The sequence below is a fragment of the Musa acuminata genome, chromosome BXJ2-2, assembly GCF_036884655.1.
Source record: "Musa acuminata AAA Group cultivar baxijiao chromosome BXJ2-2, Cavendish_Baxijiao_AAA, whole genome shotgun sequence".
NCBI lineage: Eukaryota > Viridiplantae > Streptophyta > Magnoliopsida > Zingiberales > Musaceae > Musa > Musa acuminata.
The window spans coordinates 33,685,467-33,706,833 of NC_088339.1; the positions used below are offsets into that span (position 1 = coordinate 33,685,467).

The 21,367-nt window shown below is 39.4% G+C and overlaps 2 protein-coding genes across 4 annotated transcripts; both read right to left on the bottom strand.

The window, feature by feature from the left end:
- Positions 1 to 3,398: 3,398 nt before the first annotated feature.
- Positions 3,399 to 7,887, bottom strand: LOC135606220 (uncharacterized). 2 transcript variants are annotated; one of them, XM_065097141.1, is made up of 6 exons: positions 7,506 to 7,887; positions 7,344 to 7,441; positions 6,739 to 7,029; positions 5,747 to 5,795; positions 5,527 to 5,628; positions 3,399 to 4,217 (listed from the first exon to the last, which is right to left on the bottom strand). In XM_065097141.1, the coding sequence occupies exons 1-5, from the start codon at positions 7,856 to 7,858 to the stop codon at positions 5,535 to 5,537; spliced, it is 885 nt and encodes a 294-aa protein (XP_064953213.1). In that variant the 5' UTR covers positions 7,859 to 7,887; the 3' UTR covers positions 3,399 to 4,217; positions 5,527 to 5,534. The 2 variants fall into 2 exon arrangements, with proteins under 2 accessions (XP_064953213.1, XP_064953212.1); XM_065097140.1 differs by lacking the exon at positions 3,399 to 4,217 and adding an exon at positions 4,960 to 5,422.
- A 4,679-nt stretch (positions 7,888 to 12,566) lies between these two features.
- LOC103976802 (isocitrate dehydrogenase [NAD] regulatory subunit 1, mitochondrial) lies at positions 12,567 to 19,429 on the bottom strand. 2 transcript variants are annotated; one of them, XM_009392127.3, is made up of 4 exons: positions 18,817 to 19,429; positions 16,784 to 17,023; positions 13,875 to 13,953; positions 12,567 to 13,103 (listed from the first exon to the last, which is right to left on the bottom strand). In XM_009392127.3, the coding sequence occupies exons 1-4, from the start codon at positions 19,330 to 19,332 to the stop codon at positions 12,829 to 12,831; spliced, it is 1,110 nt and encodes a 369-aa protein (XP_009390402.1). In that variant the 5' UTR covers positions 19,333 to 19,429; the 3' UTR covers positions 12,567 to 12,828. The 2 variants fall into 2 exon arrangements, with proteins under 2 accessions (XP_009390402.1, XP_009390404.1); XM_009392129.3 differs by having other exon boundaries at positions 16,784 to 17,011; positions 18,817 to 19,426.
- Between the last annotated feature and the right edge of the window lie 1,938 nt (positions 19,430 to 21,367).

Consider the following 21,367-nt stretch of genomic DNA (forward strand, 5'->3'; position numbering starts at 1 on the left):
GCCGCCTGCAACAGGGCGGGGGCGGACGAGAGAGAGAGAGAGAGAGAGAGAGAGAACATTGCCCGGTTTTTGTTGCCGCCTGCAACAGATGATCGAATGGCACTATCCATCACCCCAGCACTTCCTTCTTTCTCAAGCTACAACCCCCCTATTTCTACCACGTAAGGTAGAAGGTCTGGTGCAGTTCATAGACTTCCTCTACCTCTCAACAAACATCTCTTCCAATAAGAGTAAGTCTGAGTTTGCCTTCAGCAAACCATCTATGGTGAGAACTTGTTATTTGGTTTTGAGACTTTTATGTGGTTTTGTGGTTATTCTTGTTTTTTCAGATAGTTTATTTCTTTCTTTTTTTTTGTTGCAGTCATACCTATAATACATATATCTTATGAATTAGTCCAACAAATCAGCCATGCCTATATTGAAGGCCTTCATTTTTCTTTTCACACCTTCTTCATGATTATATGTATTGTAAGAGAAAAAAACCTTTTATCCTTTGCATTGGACCACGATATCTTATGAATTAGTTCAACAAATCAACCGTTATGCCATGTGCAATGTTTTTCTTATACATCCAGAAAAACATTAAGCATATATAAAAATATTATGTCGACTCAAAATCAAATTCAGACTAACTTATTGTTCTTATCTGAATTTTAAATAAATATTATTATTATTAGTTTTGAAACAATAATATACAAAAATAATAATAATTCCCACATCGACTACACTATTTTTAAATAAGATTATAAACAAGATTCTCTATAAGTGATATGCTATTTTATTCACTATAACATTCATTCTCGATTGGCGATTAGACCAACAAAAATCTTAATTTCTTATGTATGAGTATATTAGCTTAAAATAAACAAGACTATATGGGTTATACCCTGCTTGCTTATTTTCCAACCGTTAAAAACTATCAAAAATCTTAATCCATATGCGAAATCTCGATGACAATTATTGCACAAAGTTATCAAAACCTCATCAGATTATCAGAGGAAAGCTTAGAAGAATCATGGCTGAAATTTACTGAAAATTGATTACAAAGACCTCCACGATGCCCAGGGGTCGTAAACGAGAGAGAGAGAGAGAAAACATCCCCCTTTGTATCGCTTGTCGTCACCTGCAATGCGTCGCTCCACGTGTCTTTCACCTTTCCCTTCCCCCCCCCTCCTCCTGAGAGCTCCGACAAAAGCACCCAACCATCATTTTCAGATACGTAAAACATCCTCCTCTGCATTTTTTGTCGTTGCCTGCAATAAATCGAATGACATCGCTCCGCGCATTCATCACCCCTTCCCTCGAAAAGAGATGCAATGTACTTAACTGAATGCACTATTCACTTTAATAGATAAAAGATATAAAAACCAATTTTCTTTTGGGACCACATAATCCCTTAAGGCTTAGATCCAAACCCTAATCTTAACCGTAATCGTAACCCTGAATTTAGACTATCCACAAAAATTGGTACCGTCAACCAAAATGAAAATGAAGCAACCAATTTCCACTCGGACGACACATGATTCGTTTTTCGTTATCCAACTCCTAACCCCCTTTGATTTTTGTTAGTTTTTTGTTAGCATTCATAGCATCTCCCTATTAACATAATTTATCTCACACGTGATTTTCTGTTTCATAAATTTTTACACATCAATCTGAATATATTTTTAGGAATTGATGATTTTATATTATGTTCTTTCATTTCACATGTGATATCGTCACAAGATTTTTCAATAGTGTCCACATCCGCCGCTTCATGTTGAGATCGGAAATAACCTCGTCAAAGAGATTGGAAATAACCGCCGCCACCCCCTCCTCCCCACCTTTCTTAGGCGACTCCGGATCTTGATCGAAACCAACATCGTCAGCCGGTTCTGGGATCTCGGGATCGCCAACAACGTCCAAGGGCTTCTCCTCCGGCATCATGCTCGCGAGTCCTCTGTGCGCGCCATCCATGGAGAAGTTCGGTGGAGGAGGAGACGATGATGACTTCGCGTCATCCTTCACGGAGAGTTTCGCCTCGACGACTCCCATTCGCCCGTCGGCATACAAAAGGGGAAGGGAAGGGAGGAGTGGAGCAACAGCGGCAAGCGAGAGAGAGATGGCCGAGGAACGGGACCTTTTTCTCCTTCTTTTAGCACATGCGATCGCATGCGATGATTTAGCGATTCAGATTCAACTGTATGGGCCGTCTCTTGTCCCAGCGACCAAACACGAGAGCCCGGTCGATCTCAAGCCTCCACGCGAGAACCGGCCAGCAGAACGCAGCACCATGAACCGTGTTCGATCCCAAGCTGCCGCGTTGATCCTTCGAGTGCAACACCATATTTGACTGCCCGTCGGCGGTTTAGCTCAACGCCTGCCACCGAGTCGTGACCCGAGCGGCGACGCGGTCCCGCCGACCAGCGCCAACCACCGTCAAGGTACGCCACCTTGTAGCCCTGACCGCGGAGAAACGAAGACTCAGTGACGGCGGGTCCCACCTAACCGTTCACTCCAGAAGCACCCCCCATGCGCGTGTTTGGTCGCTCGGCCAAGACGCCGAAGCTGCAACCGGGTCCCTCCGCGCGCCACCCCCCCAATAAGAGTAAGTCTGCCTTCAGCAAACCATTTCTCTCTCTCTCTCTCTCTCTCTCTCTCTCTCTCTCTATATATATATATATATATATATATATATGGATCTTGGAGTTGCTTCATAAGTCGGATGCACAACCTGTTTAAAGCTGAGTCATCCGGTTTGCGTAGAAACTTGTCACTGTAGAAATTTTTCTTATGTAGTCAAATTCAGTCAAACTGATTTTAATTCTTGGCTAATATTTCCATAGGTAAAATAACACTAACCCGTAAAATGGAAAGATTGTCGATAAATCACACCAGATCTAAAAACTCTTGTACTGCTTTCTTGCTTCCTTGGTCTCGTTCTTTGATTACTAACTCAAAGTATGCTATACCTTGCTTTACTTGCTTATGAGCCTGACACTACTCCATGATTATATGTATTGTAAGAGAAAAAAAAAATTTATCCTTTGCATTGGACCACGATATCTTATGAATTAGTCCAACAAATCAACTGTTGTGCCATATGCAATGTTTTTCTTATACATCCAGAAAAACATCTTAAGCATATATAAAAATATTATGATCGACTCAAAATCAAATTCAGACTAACTTATCTGAATTTTAAATAAATATTATTATTATTATTATTAGTTTTGAAACAATAATATACAATAATAATAATAATTCTCACATTGACTACACCATTTTTAAATAAGATTATAAACAAGATTCTCTACGAGTGATATGCTATTTTATTCACTATAACATTCATTTGACTATTCTTATTATGAATGCTAACAAAAAACATATCATTCATCATTCAACATGCATTATCCACATAGACCAACAAAAGATCTTAATTTCTTCATGTATGAGTATATTAGCTTAAAATAAACAAGACTACATGGGTTATACCCTGCTTGCTTATTTTCCAACTGTTAAAAACTATCAAAAATCTTAATCCATATGCGAAATCTCGATGACAATTATTGCACAAAGTGATCAAAACCTCATCAGATTATTAGAGGAAAGCTTAGAAGAATCATGACTGAAATTTACTGAAAATTGATTACAAAGACCTCCACGACGCCAAGGGGTTGTAGACGAGAGAGAGAGAGAGAGAGAGAGAGAGAGAGAGAGAGAAAACATCCCCCTTTGTATCGTTTGTCGTCACCTGCAATGCACCGCTCTACGCGTCTTTCACCTTTCCCTCCCCCCCCCCTTCCTGAGAGCTTCGACAAAAGCACCCAGTCATTTTCAGATACGTAAAACATCCTCCTCTGCATCTTTTGTTGTTGCCTGCAATAAATCGAATGGCATCGCTCCACGAAAATTTTCTTTTGGGACCACATCATCCCTTAAGGCTTAGATCCAAACCCTAACCCTAACCCTGAATTCAGACTATCCATGAAAATTGGTACCATCAACCAAAATAAAAATGAAGCAACCAACTTCCACTCGGACGACACATGATTCATTTTTCGTTACCAACTCACCCCCCCCCCCCCCTTTGTTCTTTCGTTGCACATATGATATCGTCCCCAAGATTTTTCAATAATATCCACATCCGCCACTTCATGTTGAGATCGAAAATAACCTCATCAAGAGATTGGAAATAGCCTCATCAACCCTCCGGTGAAGTTTGATGCTGTAAACCCCTGTATCAATGAATCAGTTAAAACCTCATAATCGGTAATGCTTAGATTGGTAAAAGAAAAACCGAAGCACATGCAAACCCCTGTAGCAATGAATCAGTTAAAACCTCATAATTGGTAATGCTTAGATTGGTAAAAGGAAAACCAAAAGCACATGCAAGACTACTATATGACTTCCAATGAATCCAACAATGTAATTTGTACCAGGTACAAGAAGATTCATGTCATTATATAGAACTGCTGTTGTTTTGATGAATTTGAAGACTCAAGAAAGCTTGACATGACTTCAACAAGATCGCAAAGCAAAAGATAAAAATAATGGCATTGTGATGAAGCTAGTATGCATAGCATGTAGAGACAGATAAGATTCATATCAAAGCAAAACAATTGATAGAAACAACAAAGAAAAACAATAAACATCATTGCTGCATGGAGTAATTTAGTAATGAGACTCTGTTACAGGAGTTTGTGATCAGAAACTTTAGCAAAGAAGCTCCAAAGGTGCAAAATATTTCTCAGTACTTGAAACCTTCTAAGAGCTTCGGATACTTATCATATACTCTTTCCATTATTGAAAGACTCATAAAACCTCCAGGCAACTGCTCAGATTAGGCTCTGCTTCATGCTCAGATGCAAATGCCTAGAACTCTAACCAGGTGCTTCCACAACAACAAACCCTCATCGCTTCAAGTCTTGGATAATATAACTTTTCAGGATTTTCTAATCAGCACAGAAATCACATTCATCAAGGCAACTAAATTTTTTCAACGTTACATCAGAACAGAAACTGATACAGGTGATAACAGAGACGAGAGGGCTATCATGATAACCATGAAATGCATTAGGATTTCAACTGTAAGCAGGTTTGGTATAAGAATGAGTCAAATAAATCATAAGCATTTATAGGAACACAAGGACTAGAGGATCTCGATAGAGGATCAAATATATGTATATGAACATGCTCAAGAGGGAACACATTTTGCAGTCACTAACTCATCACTGCAAATTCACTATTAATTGTGCTGCAAACCATATGCCAGTGTGAAACGGATAGAAACTGGCGCTTCACAATAACTTTTACTTAAGATGGATCATTTGATAGCGCGGTTGGAAAGAGACAGAGCATGCAGGTGTTCCTCAGCAACTTCTTGGCGTGATGTTGTTCACATAAATGACACAACCAGTGATGAGTTTTGTAGGTCAAAATGCTGCAAGATATAGATTATCCACTTTCAATGGAATCCATAATGGTAGACAATCTTATAATTCTGAAATGTAGCTAATCAGACAAAGGATGGATTAAGTGAACAACCTCTTATTTCAACTACCATTTGGAAGGGTTGCAGCCTTCTTAATCTTCTTCTTCCTTGAAGCAAAGCTGCTGGGGCCAACAACTATTGACATTCGCTTAGTCCTGTCAACGGTTTGTGTTCCAGAAACAAAAAAAAGATCACAACCAAAGAAAAAGATAAATTCAAACCTTTAAGTGAAGAGCAGCACCTGTTGAAGTAGGTTAAGGAGAACTAACTTACCGATTGGAAAGCTCAATTGTTTCTGGGTCATCTTTTTCAGATATTCCATCTGATGAAAAACATGGAAAGATTATAATCAGCCAAATATAAAGAGACACATGCCACATAAAAATCAAACAATGCAAACTGCAAGCATCAATTGTTTTATATTACTAAAACATGTCACAAAGATTCCACTTATCCTGTTAATTCATCTCAGAATTATGTGGATAAAGGCCCAATATGTGTGCCTTGCAAGAACAAATTTGGATAAATTCTAAGAGACATACTCAAATACAACATGCAGAATCAAGGAAGCAAGGTTATCAGCCACATTGATTTCAGATAAGTTGTTCGGATAGATTTCACATGACAATAAGAATGATATAAAGAACAAATTTGGATAAATTCTAAGAGACATACTCAAATACAACATGCAGAATCAAGGAAGCAATGGTTATCAGTGTGCCCAGATTGATTTCAGATAAGTTGTTCGGATAGATTTCACATGACAATAAGAATGATATAAAGAACAAATTTGGATAAATTCTAAGAGACATACTCAAATACAACATGCAGAATCAAGGAAGCAATGGTTATCAGTGTGCCCAGATTGATTTCAGATAAGTTGTTCGGATAGATTTCACATGACAATAAGAATGATATAAATAATCTTTATTAATGTTGATGGTCGTTCAAGCCTAGCAAGAATATATAGGTGAGTAAACTTTTGCCAATCTCAAAAAGTATTAGTCTTAGATAAATTCAACAAAAATATAATGTCAAATTATGTTCCACAAAGAAATGGTTAACAGCCAAGTCGTTCAGATAAATTTTACATGACTAGAAGAATACATAAAATAATCTTTATCGGTGTTAATGATTGCCAAAGCCTAGCAAGAACATATCAGCGAGTAAACTTTTGCCAATCTCAGGAATATAATTCAAAGATAAATTCACCAAAAACATATAATGTCAACTATATTCCTAACGGAATGGCATCGTCATATTACCTAGGCCACTACCATCATCTGCCTCATCAACCATGTTTGTTTGAGGATCCCAACGATCTTTTCCATCATCAAGGTCCCTGCGACTTCCAACAGGAGGAACCCAAAATTCAGGCTCCACCATATCATCATCATCATCTGCCTTTGTCTTCTTGGTATGTGAATCATTCATGTTCATGTCTTTCTTCCGAACTCTATTGCGAGAACCCAGAGTTGACTTCACTTGCTTCTTTGACTGTTTTGTGTCTTTCTCCACTGCTTCTGCAGAGGAATGCTTCTCCATTTCCTTTTGTTCTGCAACAAGGACATAGCACAAGGCACATCATTTTGGCCAATATCAACTTCAAAGATTACACTGATGATGATCATTCCCTAATATTTTAAATGGAATTCTTGTTTATGATTCAGTGTCATATAGAATCACTCACGACAGCAAGAACCAAAGTAACATGTGGAGATGCCATGCATTGCATATAGTGAATGAAAAGAAGTCAGAATTTTCATAGTTACAAATATGGCACAATGCCTCAAGGAAAGAAGCATATTTTGACTAAAAAGAATGGTGGATAAGCAGCAAAAATATTAATTCTGTAAACAAAAAAAAATACCTAATTTATTGTGGAATTTCCTTCCATTGATGTGCTTCCAGATATGTTCCTCAGATTTATTCACCGAATCACCAGTCAGCTTGCACACCAGCTGCGACCTGCGATCAAACAGTAAAACAACCTATCTTTCCACATACGAATCATATCTTTACTGCTGCTCACTTGGAGGTGGGGTGGGGTTGGAACATATTGAGGGGAGGCTTCTTCTGGGCAACGGCGGCGTCGATGATCGCGAGGCGGCAGGCCTTGGTGCGGCCGTAGGCCTCCTCGTCCTTGGCGAGCAACTCATGCCCCGTCTCCACGCACCGCAAACGCCCGCCACCCAGGTTCAAGAAGGTCGGTTCACCAAGGAGGAAGGCGCCCTCCTTCTCCTCCTCCATCACCACATCCTCTTTGCCACTAGCATCCCTCGTTCTCGTCGCCGTCTTCTTCCGGATGGGGGAACGGCGCCGCTCCGCCTCTCCTGCAGTAGGGGTAGGGTTTTGGGGTGGCGTTCCACCTGCAGCAGACGTCATCTTCCCTCCCTCCGTACCTGAGATAGGGTTTTTGGTCGCAGGGGCTACAGTTAAAGGTTACAGCGTGAGTCGCGCGCATCGATGTAAGGAATGGGCCGGGCCGGTTCGCCCAGTCCGATTCGTGCTGACCCGCACACGGCCAACCCAAAGGATTTTGATAAGCTTTTTGTACCTCTATTATTATTATATATAGAGAGAGAGCAAATTCCTAAAAATTTCGGATTTTTCTGATTAATTCTCTTCTTCTTTTTTCTTTTTTTTCTCGTGCCTTCATTTTTCTTTCCGCTCGATTATGTGCGTAGTAAGAGATGTGTGCTTGGAAAATCTTGGGGGCGACATCATATGCGTAGCGGAAGAACAAGAAAACAAAATTCTCGATTCCCAAAGAGATGTTCGTCGTCGTGCAAAGATTAGTGCGCAAAATCCGCGAAACTTAAAACTACGTATAGAATATATTATGTTACATAGGGAGATCGTATATCCCTATTTCCTTGCATATCCTTAGGAGAGGGGGTGAAGGAGGTCAAGCGTCCTCCTCTCTAGCGGTGATCCACACAGCAGGGCTGCGACGATGCTCCTCAAAACTCCAGGCCTGCTTTGAGGTGGAGAGGGAGAGGAGAATAGGAGAGGCAAGCAAAGGCTCTAGCCTATGAGGCTCTGAATCCCTCCTATTTATAGAGACCCCCTGTCAAACCCTAATGGGTCATCCCCTAGTGGGTATTGGATCTGCATCCAATAAGACAAGGGCTCCGTTGGATATATCATATCCGAACCTCTACTCATCGCAATGCCTATCATATGTGTGTGACCCTCTAGGCCCAATATCGAGCTGGCCGTGAGTCATACATGTCAGAACTCCTTCTAACTCAATGAATTATTATCTATGTAATAATTCACTCGACTCATCGATTACAAACGTACTAGGCTACTACGCCGTAGTCCCCAAACGATATAGGGGAATCCAATCCATTGGACCTGTCTATCCTCAGTTACCGTGTATCTATAGTCCCTCATCCCTCTAATATCCCAGAGACCGTATATCGAGCATGGTGCTGTCAAACCCATACAGTTTCTACTCGAGTCTCGCTCTAATCGGATTCTCCCGGAGAACTCTTTCTCTCTCAACCCGAATGACCCTGGCCAGGGATTTGTCTGAGCAAGAACACATGGGATATTTCTCTCATGACGTCGAGAGTGGATGATCCTCTATCGACACTCAATAGCCCTTGTAAGGTCGACTACCACTTCCAATGACCAGCTGTACTAGATCTGGGACAGCCAAACCTATAAGTCTGGTATCAAAGAGTGGAGCACTCATAAAGGACATCCTTGGTGTCTCAAGTATAAGGACCAAATACACCACTAGGACTATAGAATCGTTGTCTGATAATAAGGCATCATCAACCATCCAACATTCCGTAAGCGGATCAATCAGTGAACTTATTCTCCAATGAGCACTTGTACTGTATTCATAGTGTTCCTATACGAGCAGCTATGAGACCAGCTGCATCCATCATATGGACGGGTATACAGCACACCAGTCTGTCCAGTTATCACGATGTCCCTCTCGAGTAGCCTATGACCGGGATTATTTAGGATATGTGTTTAAAGGTGAATCGATCTCATTATCGTGATCTCATCACGATCCGATTCCCATTGCGACATCACAATATATATATATATATATATATATATATATATATATGCAATAGTTATAAAGTGATATACGTCAAAATATAATAAGCAAAAAGATTCTGTATCAAGTCACACGTGTCATCACTCACGTGATTGGCTTGCTGGGCACCTATAACGAGCAATGTGATCATCAATTTTCTTTTCGTACGATTATATGCATTTGTAAGAGACGTGATATTTCATTTTCTAAGAGATGTGTTCTTCATTTTTCTTTTCGCATTGCATTGGACCACGATATCTTATTCTTATAAGAGAAAAAAAACTTTTATCCTTTGCATTGGACCATGATATCTTACTAATTAGTTCAACAAATTAACAGTTATGCTATGTACAATGTTTTTCTTATACATCCAGAAAAACATCTTAAGCATATATAAAAATATTATGATCGACTCAAAATCAAATTCAGACTAACTTATTATTCTTATCTGAATTTTAAATAAATATTATTATTCGTTTTGGAATAATAATATATATATTTATATATTTATATATAAATAATTTCCACATCGATTATACTATTTTTAAATAAAGTTATAATCAAGATTCTTTACGAGTGATATGCTATTTTATTCACCATAACATTCATTATAATAAAAAGCATGTCATTCATCAATCAACACGCATCATCCACGTAGGCCAACATAAGATCTTAATTTCTTCATGTATGAGTATATTAACTTAAAATAAACAGGACTCTATATGGGTTATATCCTTGCTTATTTTTCAACCGATGAAAGCTATCAAAGATCGTAATCCATATGTGAAATCCCGGTGACAATTATTGCACAAAGTGATCAAAACCTCAATGGCTGAAATTTACTGAAAATTGAATGCTGAGATCTCCGCGAGGGGGGGGGGGGGGGGGGGGGAGGAAAGCTTAGAAGAATCATCCCCCTTTGTATCGCTTGTTGTCACCTGCAATGCACCGCTCCATGTCTTCATCACCCCTTCCCTTCCCTCCCCTTGAGAGCTCCGACAAAAGCACCTAGTCGTTTCAGATACATAGAACATCCTCCTCTGCATCTTTTGTCGCCGTCTGCAACAGTTCGAATGGCACCGCTCAACGCATCCATCATCCCTTCCCTAACCCTAACCCTGAATGACTATCGACATAAGTTGGTACCGTCAACCAAAATGAAAATGAAAAACCAACTGCACTCGAGGTGAAACGTTCCGCGTCCAGTTCCTGAGCTCCATCGAGCAAAGGCTCATACTGTTGTACTACCCACCCCCCCACCATTCTACCACGTAAGGTAGAAGGTTTGGTGCAGTTCATAGATTTCCTCTACCTCTCAACAAATATCTCTTCTTCCCCGTCCTAGCAGACCAGAAAAATGCTTCCGATCCGAGACTCCGAGTACATATTCGACCAGTCTTCGAACGAGCAACTTGAGTTCAACCCTCCTCATCTTCTTCTTCCCAACAACTCCTGCTTCCCCTCCTCCACTCCGACAATCTTTTGTCCCGATGGCTTTCGTGATCTCTTCTTAGCCTCCTCCAATATCGGCGTCGCGAATGCGGCTCCAACATCTACTCGGCCAAGCCTTCCTCTTGGTGATTCAGCCACATCGGTGGAGAGGCAGGAAGGCGACGACAGTTGGTAAGCGTAAAAGGGCTCTGAGGAAATGCAGGCACAGCAAGATGGTTACCGCAAATGGGCCGAGGGATCGAAGGATGAGGCTCTCCATCGACGTGGCACGGAGCAATGGCTGCTCACCGTGTCCAAAGCTGCCATCGAAGAGCTCGGCACCCTTTCCTCAGCCGAACATAGCGGTTGCAGCAACCGAAGCCCGAAAAGTGAATCATCCGCTTTGGTATGCCAGGATTCGTCCGCTATTTCTAGCTCCAAGAACAAGTCCTTCACCGTGACCGCTGCAGCCAGGGAAGTAAAGAAGAGCAAAGCCAGAAAAGGAGGTGTTTGACTTCGAATCTTCTTGCATGTCGGACATTCAGGATATTTAGTGATGAGAGAGAGAGAGAGAGAGAGAGAGAGAGAGAGGGCAAAGTGACAGAAGCACAGCAGAGAGTTCCTTTAACAATGTAGGCTCTCTTTTGACAGACAGACAGCAGCAGCAAGCAAGCTAGCCAAAATGTGTGAACCATGGAACGAGACCGGATTCCGTGTGTCTTCAGGTTGCTCCCTGCTCTTTCTGCCTTTGCCTCACTAGGCTTTCTGAATCTGGCATCTCCATGTACCTACGAGGGGGGAAGAACATTGCCCAATACCTACCATCAACACTTGCAATGCTAAAGTGGACCAATAGCAATGCTAGAGAGGCATGGTATGATAGCTATGTTAAAGCGGGCTTTTCTATGGATCGATGGCGAGCTGAGGGAGACAAAAGATTAGGTTCTCCTTCTTTCCTCTGTATCGCAGGGACGGACGAGAGAGAGAGAGAACATCCCCCTCTATATCATTTGTCGTCGTCTGCAATGCATCGCTCCACGCGTCCGTCACCCCCTCCCTTCCCCCCCCCCCCTCATGAGAGCTCCGACAAAAGCACCCAATTTCAGATACATAGAACATCCTCCTCTGTATCTTTTGTCGCCGCCTGCAACAGATCGAATGGCACCGCTCCACGAATCCATCACCCCTTCCCCCACCCCTCTACTCCAAAAACCAGCGACGGACCTCCCACGACCTCCTTCCCCGTCGCATTCCGATCCATCATTGCTTATTACTTTCTTTATTCTATCTGATGGCGATGGGTGGACGGAGAAGGTTTTTCTAATTCATTCTTTTAATTCAGGAAAATAAAATATTATTTTTTAAAATAAATTTCTATTTTTTTAAATAAATATTATTATTATTAATTTTGGAACAATAATATACAAAATATAGTAATAATTCCCACATCGACTATACTATTTTTAAATAAGATTATAATCAAGATTCTCTACGAGTGATATGTTATTTTATTCACCATAACATTCATTCTGGATTGACGATTCTTATTATGAATGCTAATAAAAAAGCATGTCATTCATCAATCAACACGCATTATCCACATAGAACAACACAAGATCTTAATTTCTTCATGTATGAGTATATTAGCTTAAAATAAACAAGACTCTATATGGGTTACACCCTGCTTGCTTATTTTCCAACCGATGAAAACTATCAAAGATCGTAATCCATATGCGAAATCTCGGTGACAATTATTGCACAAAGTGATCAAAACCTCATCAGATTATCTGAGGAAAGCTTAGAAGAATCATGGCTGAAATTTACTGAAAATTGATTACTGAGATTCCGGGGGTAAAGTGAGACCTCAGTCCAGGTTTGCTATGACTGCATCGACAACCTCTTGGGTTGTACCGCTCCCTCCCAGATCTTTGGTCTTGTACTTGCCCTCGGCGATCACACGCTTGACGGCAGTCACCAGGCGATCGGCAAATGATGGAAACTGGAGGTGCCTCAGCATCATCGCGGACGAAAGGAGCAGGGCCACCGGGTTTGCCTTCTTCTGTTCCACTAGCTTCTCATTTCCTACATTGCCCGCTGAAGCACCTTGCTCAAACACTGCATGATCCTGACCAACATTACCTGACAACAAAAAGAATTTAGATGATCTGGGGAAGTGATTCATAGAAACCTCAAGGGGGATTTCGGCAAGAATAACCAATCGCAAAAGAGTTTTTCAGAACATCAAATGAACAAGTATGACAGACCCTTGCAGTCACCAAACCTGGGGAGCATGCATGATGCTCACTGGATGATGATTACAGCATGAAACAAGGTGTACCAAGTAGTAGTGCAGTAGCAAAGTACATTTGGTTCTGCAGTGCCATGTCCCATAGACAGTCATGTGGTCCAGCGACCAACAGGTTAACCGATTTGTCGGTTAAACAGGAAAGTCGAGGATCAAACAAAAAGATTAAGAAATATTGTACCATGGTTTCAAATACTAAGGTTTTGTATCGACCAGTATCTCTATACCAATAAACTGAATTTACTGGCCAGAAACGACATATTAATTAACTTCTTAGTCTTTTCCCTGTTGGAATACCAAAACATACTACCATACACGTTGAAACGTCTCAAATTGATGAGATTCTGATGCAGGTACTGCACTGGTATCCAAAACCATGTTTGCACCCATTTAATGTAAATTTTGGCTCCTGAAGACCGATGGATATGTGTGCAAGTTTCTACTTCTTGAAATAGTTTTAGCATCCAAATGGAACCAAAATATTTAATTTATCACTTCTGCCTTGCCAGAAACATGAAAAGAATCAAGAATGTATGTTTAAGCATGCACCAAAAGCAATTCGAATTCGCTACAAACTGAGAACATTCTGAAGTTTCTGAAAGTACCTCCTGGCATGACTCCAGTGCCTCCAGCAATTCCAGCAGCTGTATTTGCCACCAAATTGCCGTAAAGATTTGGTGTGACCTGCAAAGGTCAAACGAATGAAGATTTACATAACACAATTCACAGTGCACAAACGAGGTTCCTGGAACAAAAGAAGTGAAATAACACTATGTAATTTGAAGACAAAAAATGTTTTCCTTTTTTTAACGGCAATCATATCTTTAACGATTTACAGGCTGTTATCAGAAAGTTTCCTGCAAGATTAATTTCTGGATTGGCAAGCTCCTTGTGTATAACATAAAACAGACATAAGGTATAGTTCAAAATTATAACTCCATGAATGAACACGATTATTTATTCAAATTCTCACACATGAACTTTTCTTGTGAGCTGATGATCCTCACCAATTGTTCTTTTAATTAGATATTATATATTTAATTTATCTTCTTACTAATTATAACCTGGTGATCCCTATCACAAGGACAATCCCAGAATTTCAAAACCAGAATTTATGTTAAGAGAACATGATTGAGAAGAAAAAAGAACAAAGTTTACTATTAATGGTAATACTAACATGATTAATATCAACTTTTGTACTTCAAAGATATTTCTCCAACACTCTGCACTACAAGTGAAGAGTTGAAGCTAATCTTCACATGCTGATTCAGCAATTTCGAATATATTGAAGGTAATCTTCTAAAAGCAATGAAGAAAGTCAACCAAGGACTCTCTTCTAGATGAAATCTGTGATGGTTCTTAAAGTATTTATAATTGTTGCCATTTTCACTCTAAATCTATAACTGCTTGCTTTGTTATTTACCGACACTACACAAAAGTCCTGAGCAAAATTCATCTTACCGATCCATATCGACGTACCGACCAACCATTGATACAGTATATACCATAATGTACCAATATATCATATGTCAATACAACATGGTGTACCGATGATATGATAAAATTATCAAAAATAGCTCCAAATATTCCTGAAAAATAAAAATAAAAATAGATTAGGATTTTTAAGTTAGAAATAAATATTAATTTAGTATAATTTTAGCAAAAATAATCTAAATTAAGAAAGAATAGTGACATATCTTTTTCGAATTTTAAGTAGTTTTGTGATACATTTCAGACCATTTTTTCATTAATATTGATTATCTACAAAGAAATTATTTGAATTATTAAATTATTTTTTAAATAACTTAAACTTAAATATTCAAATAAATCAAGCAATCAATCGATGGACATACCTGATTATACCACCAAAAGCTTCACAGACGATCAATTAGAATCCTCGATCCTATGTATCTATTTATCAATTTGATATGTTTGTCGGACCCAATCCTAAAAGTGATCCCATGACATAGTATACTGATATCGTATGTCATTGGTGCATCAATGTGGTGATGGTCGTAGTCTGACCGTCGTAAACCACAAATGTTCGAAGCAACTCCCAAAGTAAGGACGATTGTGGCATATCTTAGTGCGGAGCATGGAGACTGTTAAAACATTTACTTTCTCACTGATCTGATGCTCCATATCATAAGATCGATCACCATACTACTACTTGGAGAAGAATGATCAATTATCACCACACTACTGTTGGCTATAAGATTTTTCATAATACGACAGTTGTGAATGCGATGAGCTTCGCTCTGTATCTATGTCGTGTAGGCTCAATCAGATCTACTCAAAATCATCCACTGTCTTCCCTTCCCCTTTTGTATATAAACTTAACTAGTACCTCATCGAACTTCATGATCTAAATCTTAGGTAGCATGTGTAAATTATTGCTCCTCAGTCCATGCACCACCCTCAAATTGTGTACATAGGACCATCGACTCCCCGACGTTGCTGCCATCATCGATTGAGGCACTACTACCCACGTCGCTACCACGTCTCTGGATCGAGTGAGTTGTTGAATGTGATTGAGAAGGTGTCTCGTCGCCCTACTCGATTCTCTCCAACGATGTGACTAATGCTACTACCTTTCCACCTTTGCCTTTACATGCTGGGTGGACGACTGTAACGGTTAGGTGTCTCTAGTTCCTCGAGCAGTGTAACTCGATGTTGTTCGACTCCTTTCACCACATTTTGACCAAGAATACATACCTTTTGATTAGAGTGCTCTTTATCTTAATCCTCCCAAATTTGATCCAACAACATCTACTAGTCATAGCTTTGGTGAGTTTAAAAGAGTGAAAATATGATAATGATAAAGAGATGTGATTGAGAAAAAGTTTGAGAGAGTTGAAGAGATTGAGAGAGTAAAACGGGTGAAAGAGAGCGGAGGAAAGGGTTTAAAAATGGTTCAAACGGTCAAATTGATCGTTTGAAACGAGGCAATCTCAGCCCTTGATCGATAATCGAATTTCGATCATTACCGATCGGTACAGACCCCATATCACACGATATGGGGTCATGTAACGTGTACCGCTCGATATAAGATAGTCCACGTACCGGTCCGTACCTACTACCCGTACTAAGCCATACATCGTGGTATGGCAAACCCTAGTCCTGAGTCAAATAAGTTAAACTAAGTAAAGCTTTTCAAAGCCTAGATAACCAAATGTCCATTACAACTTAAAAAGTTCAGATATCAGTTTTGCATCATATACAACAACAAACCATCATGCCTCAACTGTTCCTATCACTGAGCTTTGTGTAATGAAATATCTCTAGTTATACCAAGAGTGTTTAAATATCTTAGTTACAATTTTTAGTGGTATTTTCTTAGGTAACCCTCTACCGCTCCTTACACCATTAATTATACTCGATTCACATTGTCTTACCACACCATATTTGAGCATATTCATATTATATTAAAATTTGAAAGCAAGTCAGCGTCTTGAAAAAATGAAAAAGAGCACAAAATTTATAATGAAAAAATGATGAAGAATGTTTCATATACCATGACATCAAATTGCTCTGGCTTTGAAACAAGTTGCATGCAGCAATTGTCAACTATAATCTCGTTATATTTTATCCCTGGGTATTTAGTTGCAACCTCGCGACAAGATTCAAGGAACAAACCATCTGCAAGCTTCATAATGTTGGCTTTATGTACTGCTGTGACTGTCTTTCTGTTGTTAAGGTAAGCATACTCAAATGCATACTTTGCTATGCGCTCTGAACAGAACTTTGTTATCACCTAGCAAAGACATTTAGTCAGGGAATAAAAGACAAGCAGGAGACATTCCAGATAGCTTTAACAATAGGAAATCATTTCAGTGTTTAAATATGACATATCATGATTTTGTCTCCTAGAGTTAAATAATGACTAGGTAAATGCAAGACTGCATAGGCAAAACTAACGGCCAAGAGTAAAACAGAAAGTAGGAATGCTAGAAACCATACAGTTATTTACAGGGGGAAAAAAATAATGTAGTTGAATTGAAATCTCAATGCAACACAAATGTTCAAATAAATGAAAGTGAGAAAGTATTATAGACTCATTTCTTTTTCTTTCTTCGTAGAAGAGGGTAAAATCAGGGGAGATAACATTGAATTGCCCGGTCAAGTTTAAACAAATGCACCCAATCAGGATAGGGTTTTTACAGGCTCATTATCTGAAGTCTTGCCAAATCATTAGTTAACAATTTACGGCTTTAAGTAGTTTGTTATTTAGGAAAAAGAGTTTAAAAAATCTTTTAACTCCACTTCCGAGGTTTAGATTTATTATAATACCACCAAAAGACTCGAGTAGGAAACATAACCAACAATAAAATAAGGTATGGCCAACCATTTCTTCATTGCAATGAGACAGGCAGATTCGGGAGTATTAAATATGGTTTTTTAAACAGTTGTAAAAGAATATAAAAATACAGTAGATGCTTAAGAGGAAAATATTTGGGTAGAAGAATTGTCAGAACCTGGGCATTTAGAGGTTATAAATGAGCATCAACAATAATCTATGTTTTGGCAGTTTAGATTACAGTGAATGACAAGCAATCTACTGCAAGCTTATCATCTAAAGGCAAATGAACAGGGAATAGTAGTAGCAAAGAAGAACTGATAGAATAACAAGAGGTATGAAAAAAAAAATGGAAATAGGATTTAAACCAGCCTCTGAATTTTCTTTCGCGGCATCGAAGTAACATATATTTTTCTCCATCACCCACATCTCCTTAAACTAAATACAAATATCTATTCTTAACTTATAGGAGTCTATCAATATTTCTTAGTTCAGAAAATTGCAAAAAATGGGACATGAGGAGACATTGAAATCTTCCAAGCTTTAATATAATGACTCAAAACTTCATCAATCCATGAACAAAAAGTAGACTCAATAGACATGCCAAATGGGGAGGACTACATTGAGCAAGAAGAAAGCAATTCACAATCAGCGAGATAGCAGTTGAAACATAGTCTATGGACATGAGATCTTAAATTTGGTAATAAATATGTAAAGACTAGAACCAATGAAGCAAAAAAAGTCTTTCATATTACCTATAATAAAATTGTAAAATATAGCATCACAAATAAAGGCATCTCTTCATGGGAGAAATTGGCCATTATATGATATATTACTACAAGAACACCATCCAGGAAATGCTCATGCTAAAACCACCCCCCCTAAGCAGTCTTGTTCAGAGTTCTTAGACACAAAGCAGTTATGAGATTATAAGTGCTTAGGTAAACTAATTTTTTTTCAATTGGAAAATGTATGTGGGAACTGGATTTATTGTAGATATATGTCCCAAAGGTCATGCATGTACAGTTGGCGTTGCTTGCAGCAAATCTAGTACTCTTTGAGAAAGATCTAACGAAATAATCAAGAACCAATTGAATTCTGTCCCTTCTATCATTTGCAGTTGATTTGGCTTATCGCTACTGATAACTATGATGAAATCCAAAAACCTGCACTCAGATCCGATCATATACCAACTAAATCCAATGGAAATATGAACACTGATTTTAATTAGGGAAAAGATCGACAAGCACCTTAAGACTCTCGACCACACCAGGCACAACCTCGTGCTCCAAACCTGAGTACTCACCCTCCGTGTTCTCCCTGATCACCACAATATTCACATTCTCATGCCTCGTGGGCAATCCCGGGAGATTAAAGCAATGAACGAGCGACGCGTAGAGGTCCAGTTCCTTCCTCAGCTGCATGTTGAGGGAACTGACTCCCCCACCCACCGGGGTGGCGAGCCCGCCCTTGAGGCACACCTTGTTCCGCCGGATCGACTCGATCACCTCCGGCGGCACTGTGGTCATGTCCCCGTGGACCTCGTACGTCTCGAAATACACCGGCGCGTGCATCGCCTCCATCACCCGCCGCACGGCGCCGGTGACGAGGGGGCCGATCCCGTCTCCAGGGATCAGGGTCACCGGCCTCGGCGCGCCGTCGCCGGGCCGAGGCATGTAGGTAACGGAGCGCCGGCCCACCGACGATGAGGAGGAGGAGGCGGCGCCTCGGAGGATCTGGCGGAGGAGAGGCGAAGATCGCCTCATCGTCGTGGGTTTCACCGATCCTCCGATGGCAGAGGGGCGGGTTTGAGGGGCACGGTAAGAGAGAATAAGGTTGCGGACAGTGAGGGACGAAAGAGGTGGAAGGGGTGAAATGACGGAGACGGCTGATGGAATGAAGCGGTTGGGGAAGAGGTTTTGAGGGTACTTTGGTCATTCGAAGGGTAGGGGCGCATCACATGATGAAGGCTATTCGTCCTTTCACGTAAAGGCGGCGCTTATATGTAAATTAAGACAAAATTACAAATATACATATATATATATATATATATATATATATATTCCTCAAAGTTACAGGCTCTTTGTCTTTAGCGATTTTAATTTAAATTTATATATATGTATCTTTCAAAATTTAAACGTATATGTATGTCATTTGACACTATTATAAGTTAGCTGTTATTACAACTCTAATTAATATTTTATATATTTTATATGTTTGACTAAAATAAACTAGTGCTAACTAACTATAGTTTGACCTTATTGACTTGGATTTCTTTATAGATGTTTGTGGCGGTGACAGATAAGGACACTTTTCAAACTGTAGAAAGAAGTATGCGCGAAAGACATAACAACATGATGGATCATCTAATTGACCACTCCATTTTTAGCTACAACAGAAAATTAATTTACATATTTCAGATGTATAATTTGTGAAGATATTTGCTTCCTTTTTGCAATGTTGTGTAGCAGTAGCCCAAGGTAACATTAGAGCTAACAATGCATGTTGTATTTTTGGTAACATGTCACCAACTAAACATCAACCATCCACAGCCTATCTGTTCAACACCTCCCCCGTCTTTGCTCTAATTTATTTTGTTAAGAGCACTTGTTTTTAATGATAAGATGGAGAGGATCAGATTCAACCAAATCTTTCCTTGAGAAATATTTTCTCAACATAATTTTCATTTCTATCCATCTTACCAAAGCTGCATTATATTCTTGTGGAGTATCATGCTGCAGCTACATCATCAGAGATATGTATACATATAACAAATTTTGTTGTATATAATAAACCAAATTTTGTCACCACAATTATTATTTCTCTTGTTTGCCATTTTGAAGCCCATATAAAATAAGACAACTAGGACATTTAGAAATCCACATTGAAGAACAGCTCCTCAAATACTTGGTTGTGCATGAAAAGTGAAAACCAATCAAAATATCACATTACCTCCATCTTCTTTTAAGTCGGATAAGGTTGATGAAAGTAGAAATTTGACTGCTGTCTACGATCTGTCAGGAAAACCAGGAAAGCTGCAAAATCTAGTCCGCATGGATAAGCAAAATTATAAGTTGTATGTGGATATCTCAAGTATTAAAACATTCAGCCTGCAAGATGGATTAGGATGTAGTTGCAAATTCTGTAATATAATCAGAGCAAGCATGGAGAAAAGCAATAATAAGTGCCTTTCAGATACCACAGGTCACACTCAAGGACACAAGCTAATGAATTAGGTTAGTTATGTATCCTCTGTGCCACAATGCAGAGATTCTATAGCCAACAATTCACAGTCAGTTTAAGAACGATAATAAGAAATGTAAATTCTACAGGAGCAAGATAAGTTAATCTCCAAGGCAGGCAATCTTCCAGCAGAGTAAGATCTTTATTCTCCATTTCATGGTTCAGAAATAGATAGACGAAACAAAAAAAGAAAAGCCATACCTTATATTAGTTCTAGCAGTAAAAGCAACTCCTAATTGTCTTGATGGAGATCTTGTTGATGTAGTCCATTTACATGCCACCATGGACTGAGAAGCTAGAAGTTCCGCCTGATCAGCACCTATGGAAATCTAAATGTACAATTGCTCTAAATTCCATATTTTAGCAAACAGATCGGCACCAGTATCATATGATCAACAGGCCAAGACCAAATAGTACAAAAGGTGAAGTGCAATGAGTCCTAGAATATCAAACTGACACATAATTTATACTTCCTATTAAAATGTCCAAGCAATGTATTAGTCAATTAAAAATCCTCATTTTCATCTTCAACATTAAATAGAGCTTCAGAACAAGTTG

Coding starts and splice junctions, on each gene's coding strand:
- LOC135606220 (XM_065097141.1), bottom strand. CDS start 7,858: ATGACGTCTGCTGCAGGTGGAACGCCACCCCAAAACCCTACCCCTACT. Junction 7,442..7,505: donor CAACCCCACCCCACCTCCAA/GTGAGCAGCAGT, acceptor GTTTGATCGCAG/GTCGCAGCTGGTGTGCAAGC. Junction 5,629..5,746: donor ACAATTGAGCTTTCCAATCG/GTAAGTTAGTTC, acceptor AACCGTTGACAG/GACTAAGCGAATGTCAATAG.
- LOC103976802 (XM_009392127.3), bottom strand. CDS start 19,332: ATGAGGCGATCTTCGCCTCTCCTCCGCCAGATCCTCCGAGGCGCCGCC. Junction 17,024..18,816: donor GTGTGGTCGAGAGTCTTAAG/GTGCTTGTCGAT, acceptor TGTCTTTGCTAG/GTGATAACAAAGTTCTGTTC. Junction 13,954..16,783: donor CAGAGCAATTTGATGTCATG/GTATATGAAACA, acceptor TGACCTTTGCAG/GTCACACCAAATCTTTACGG.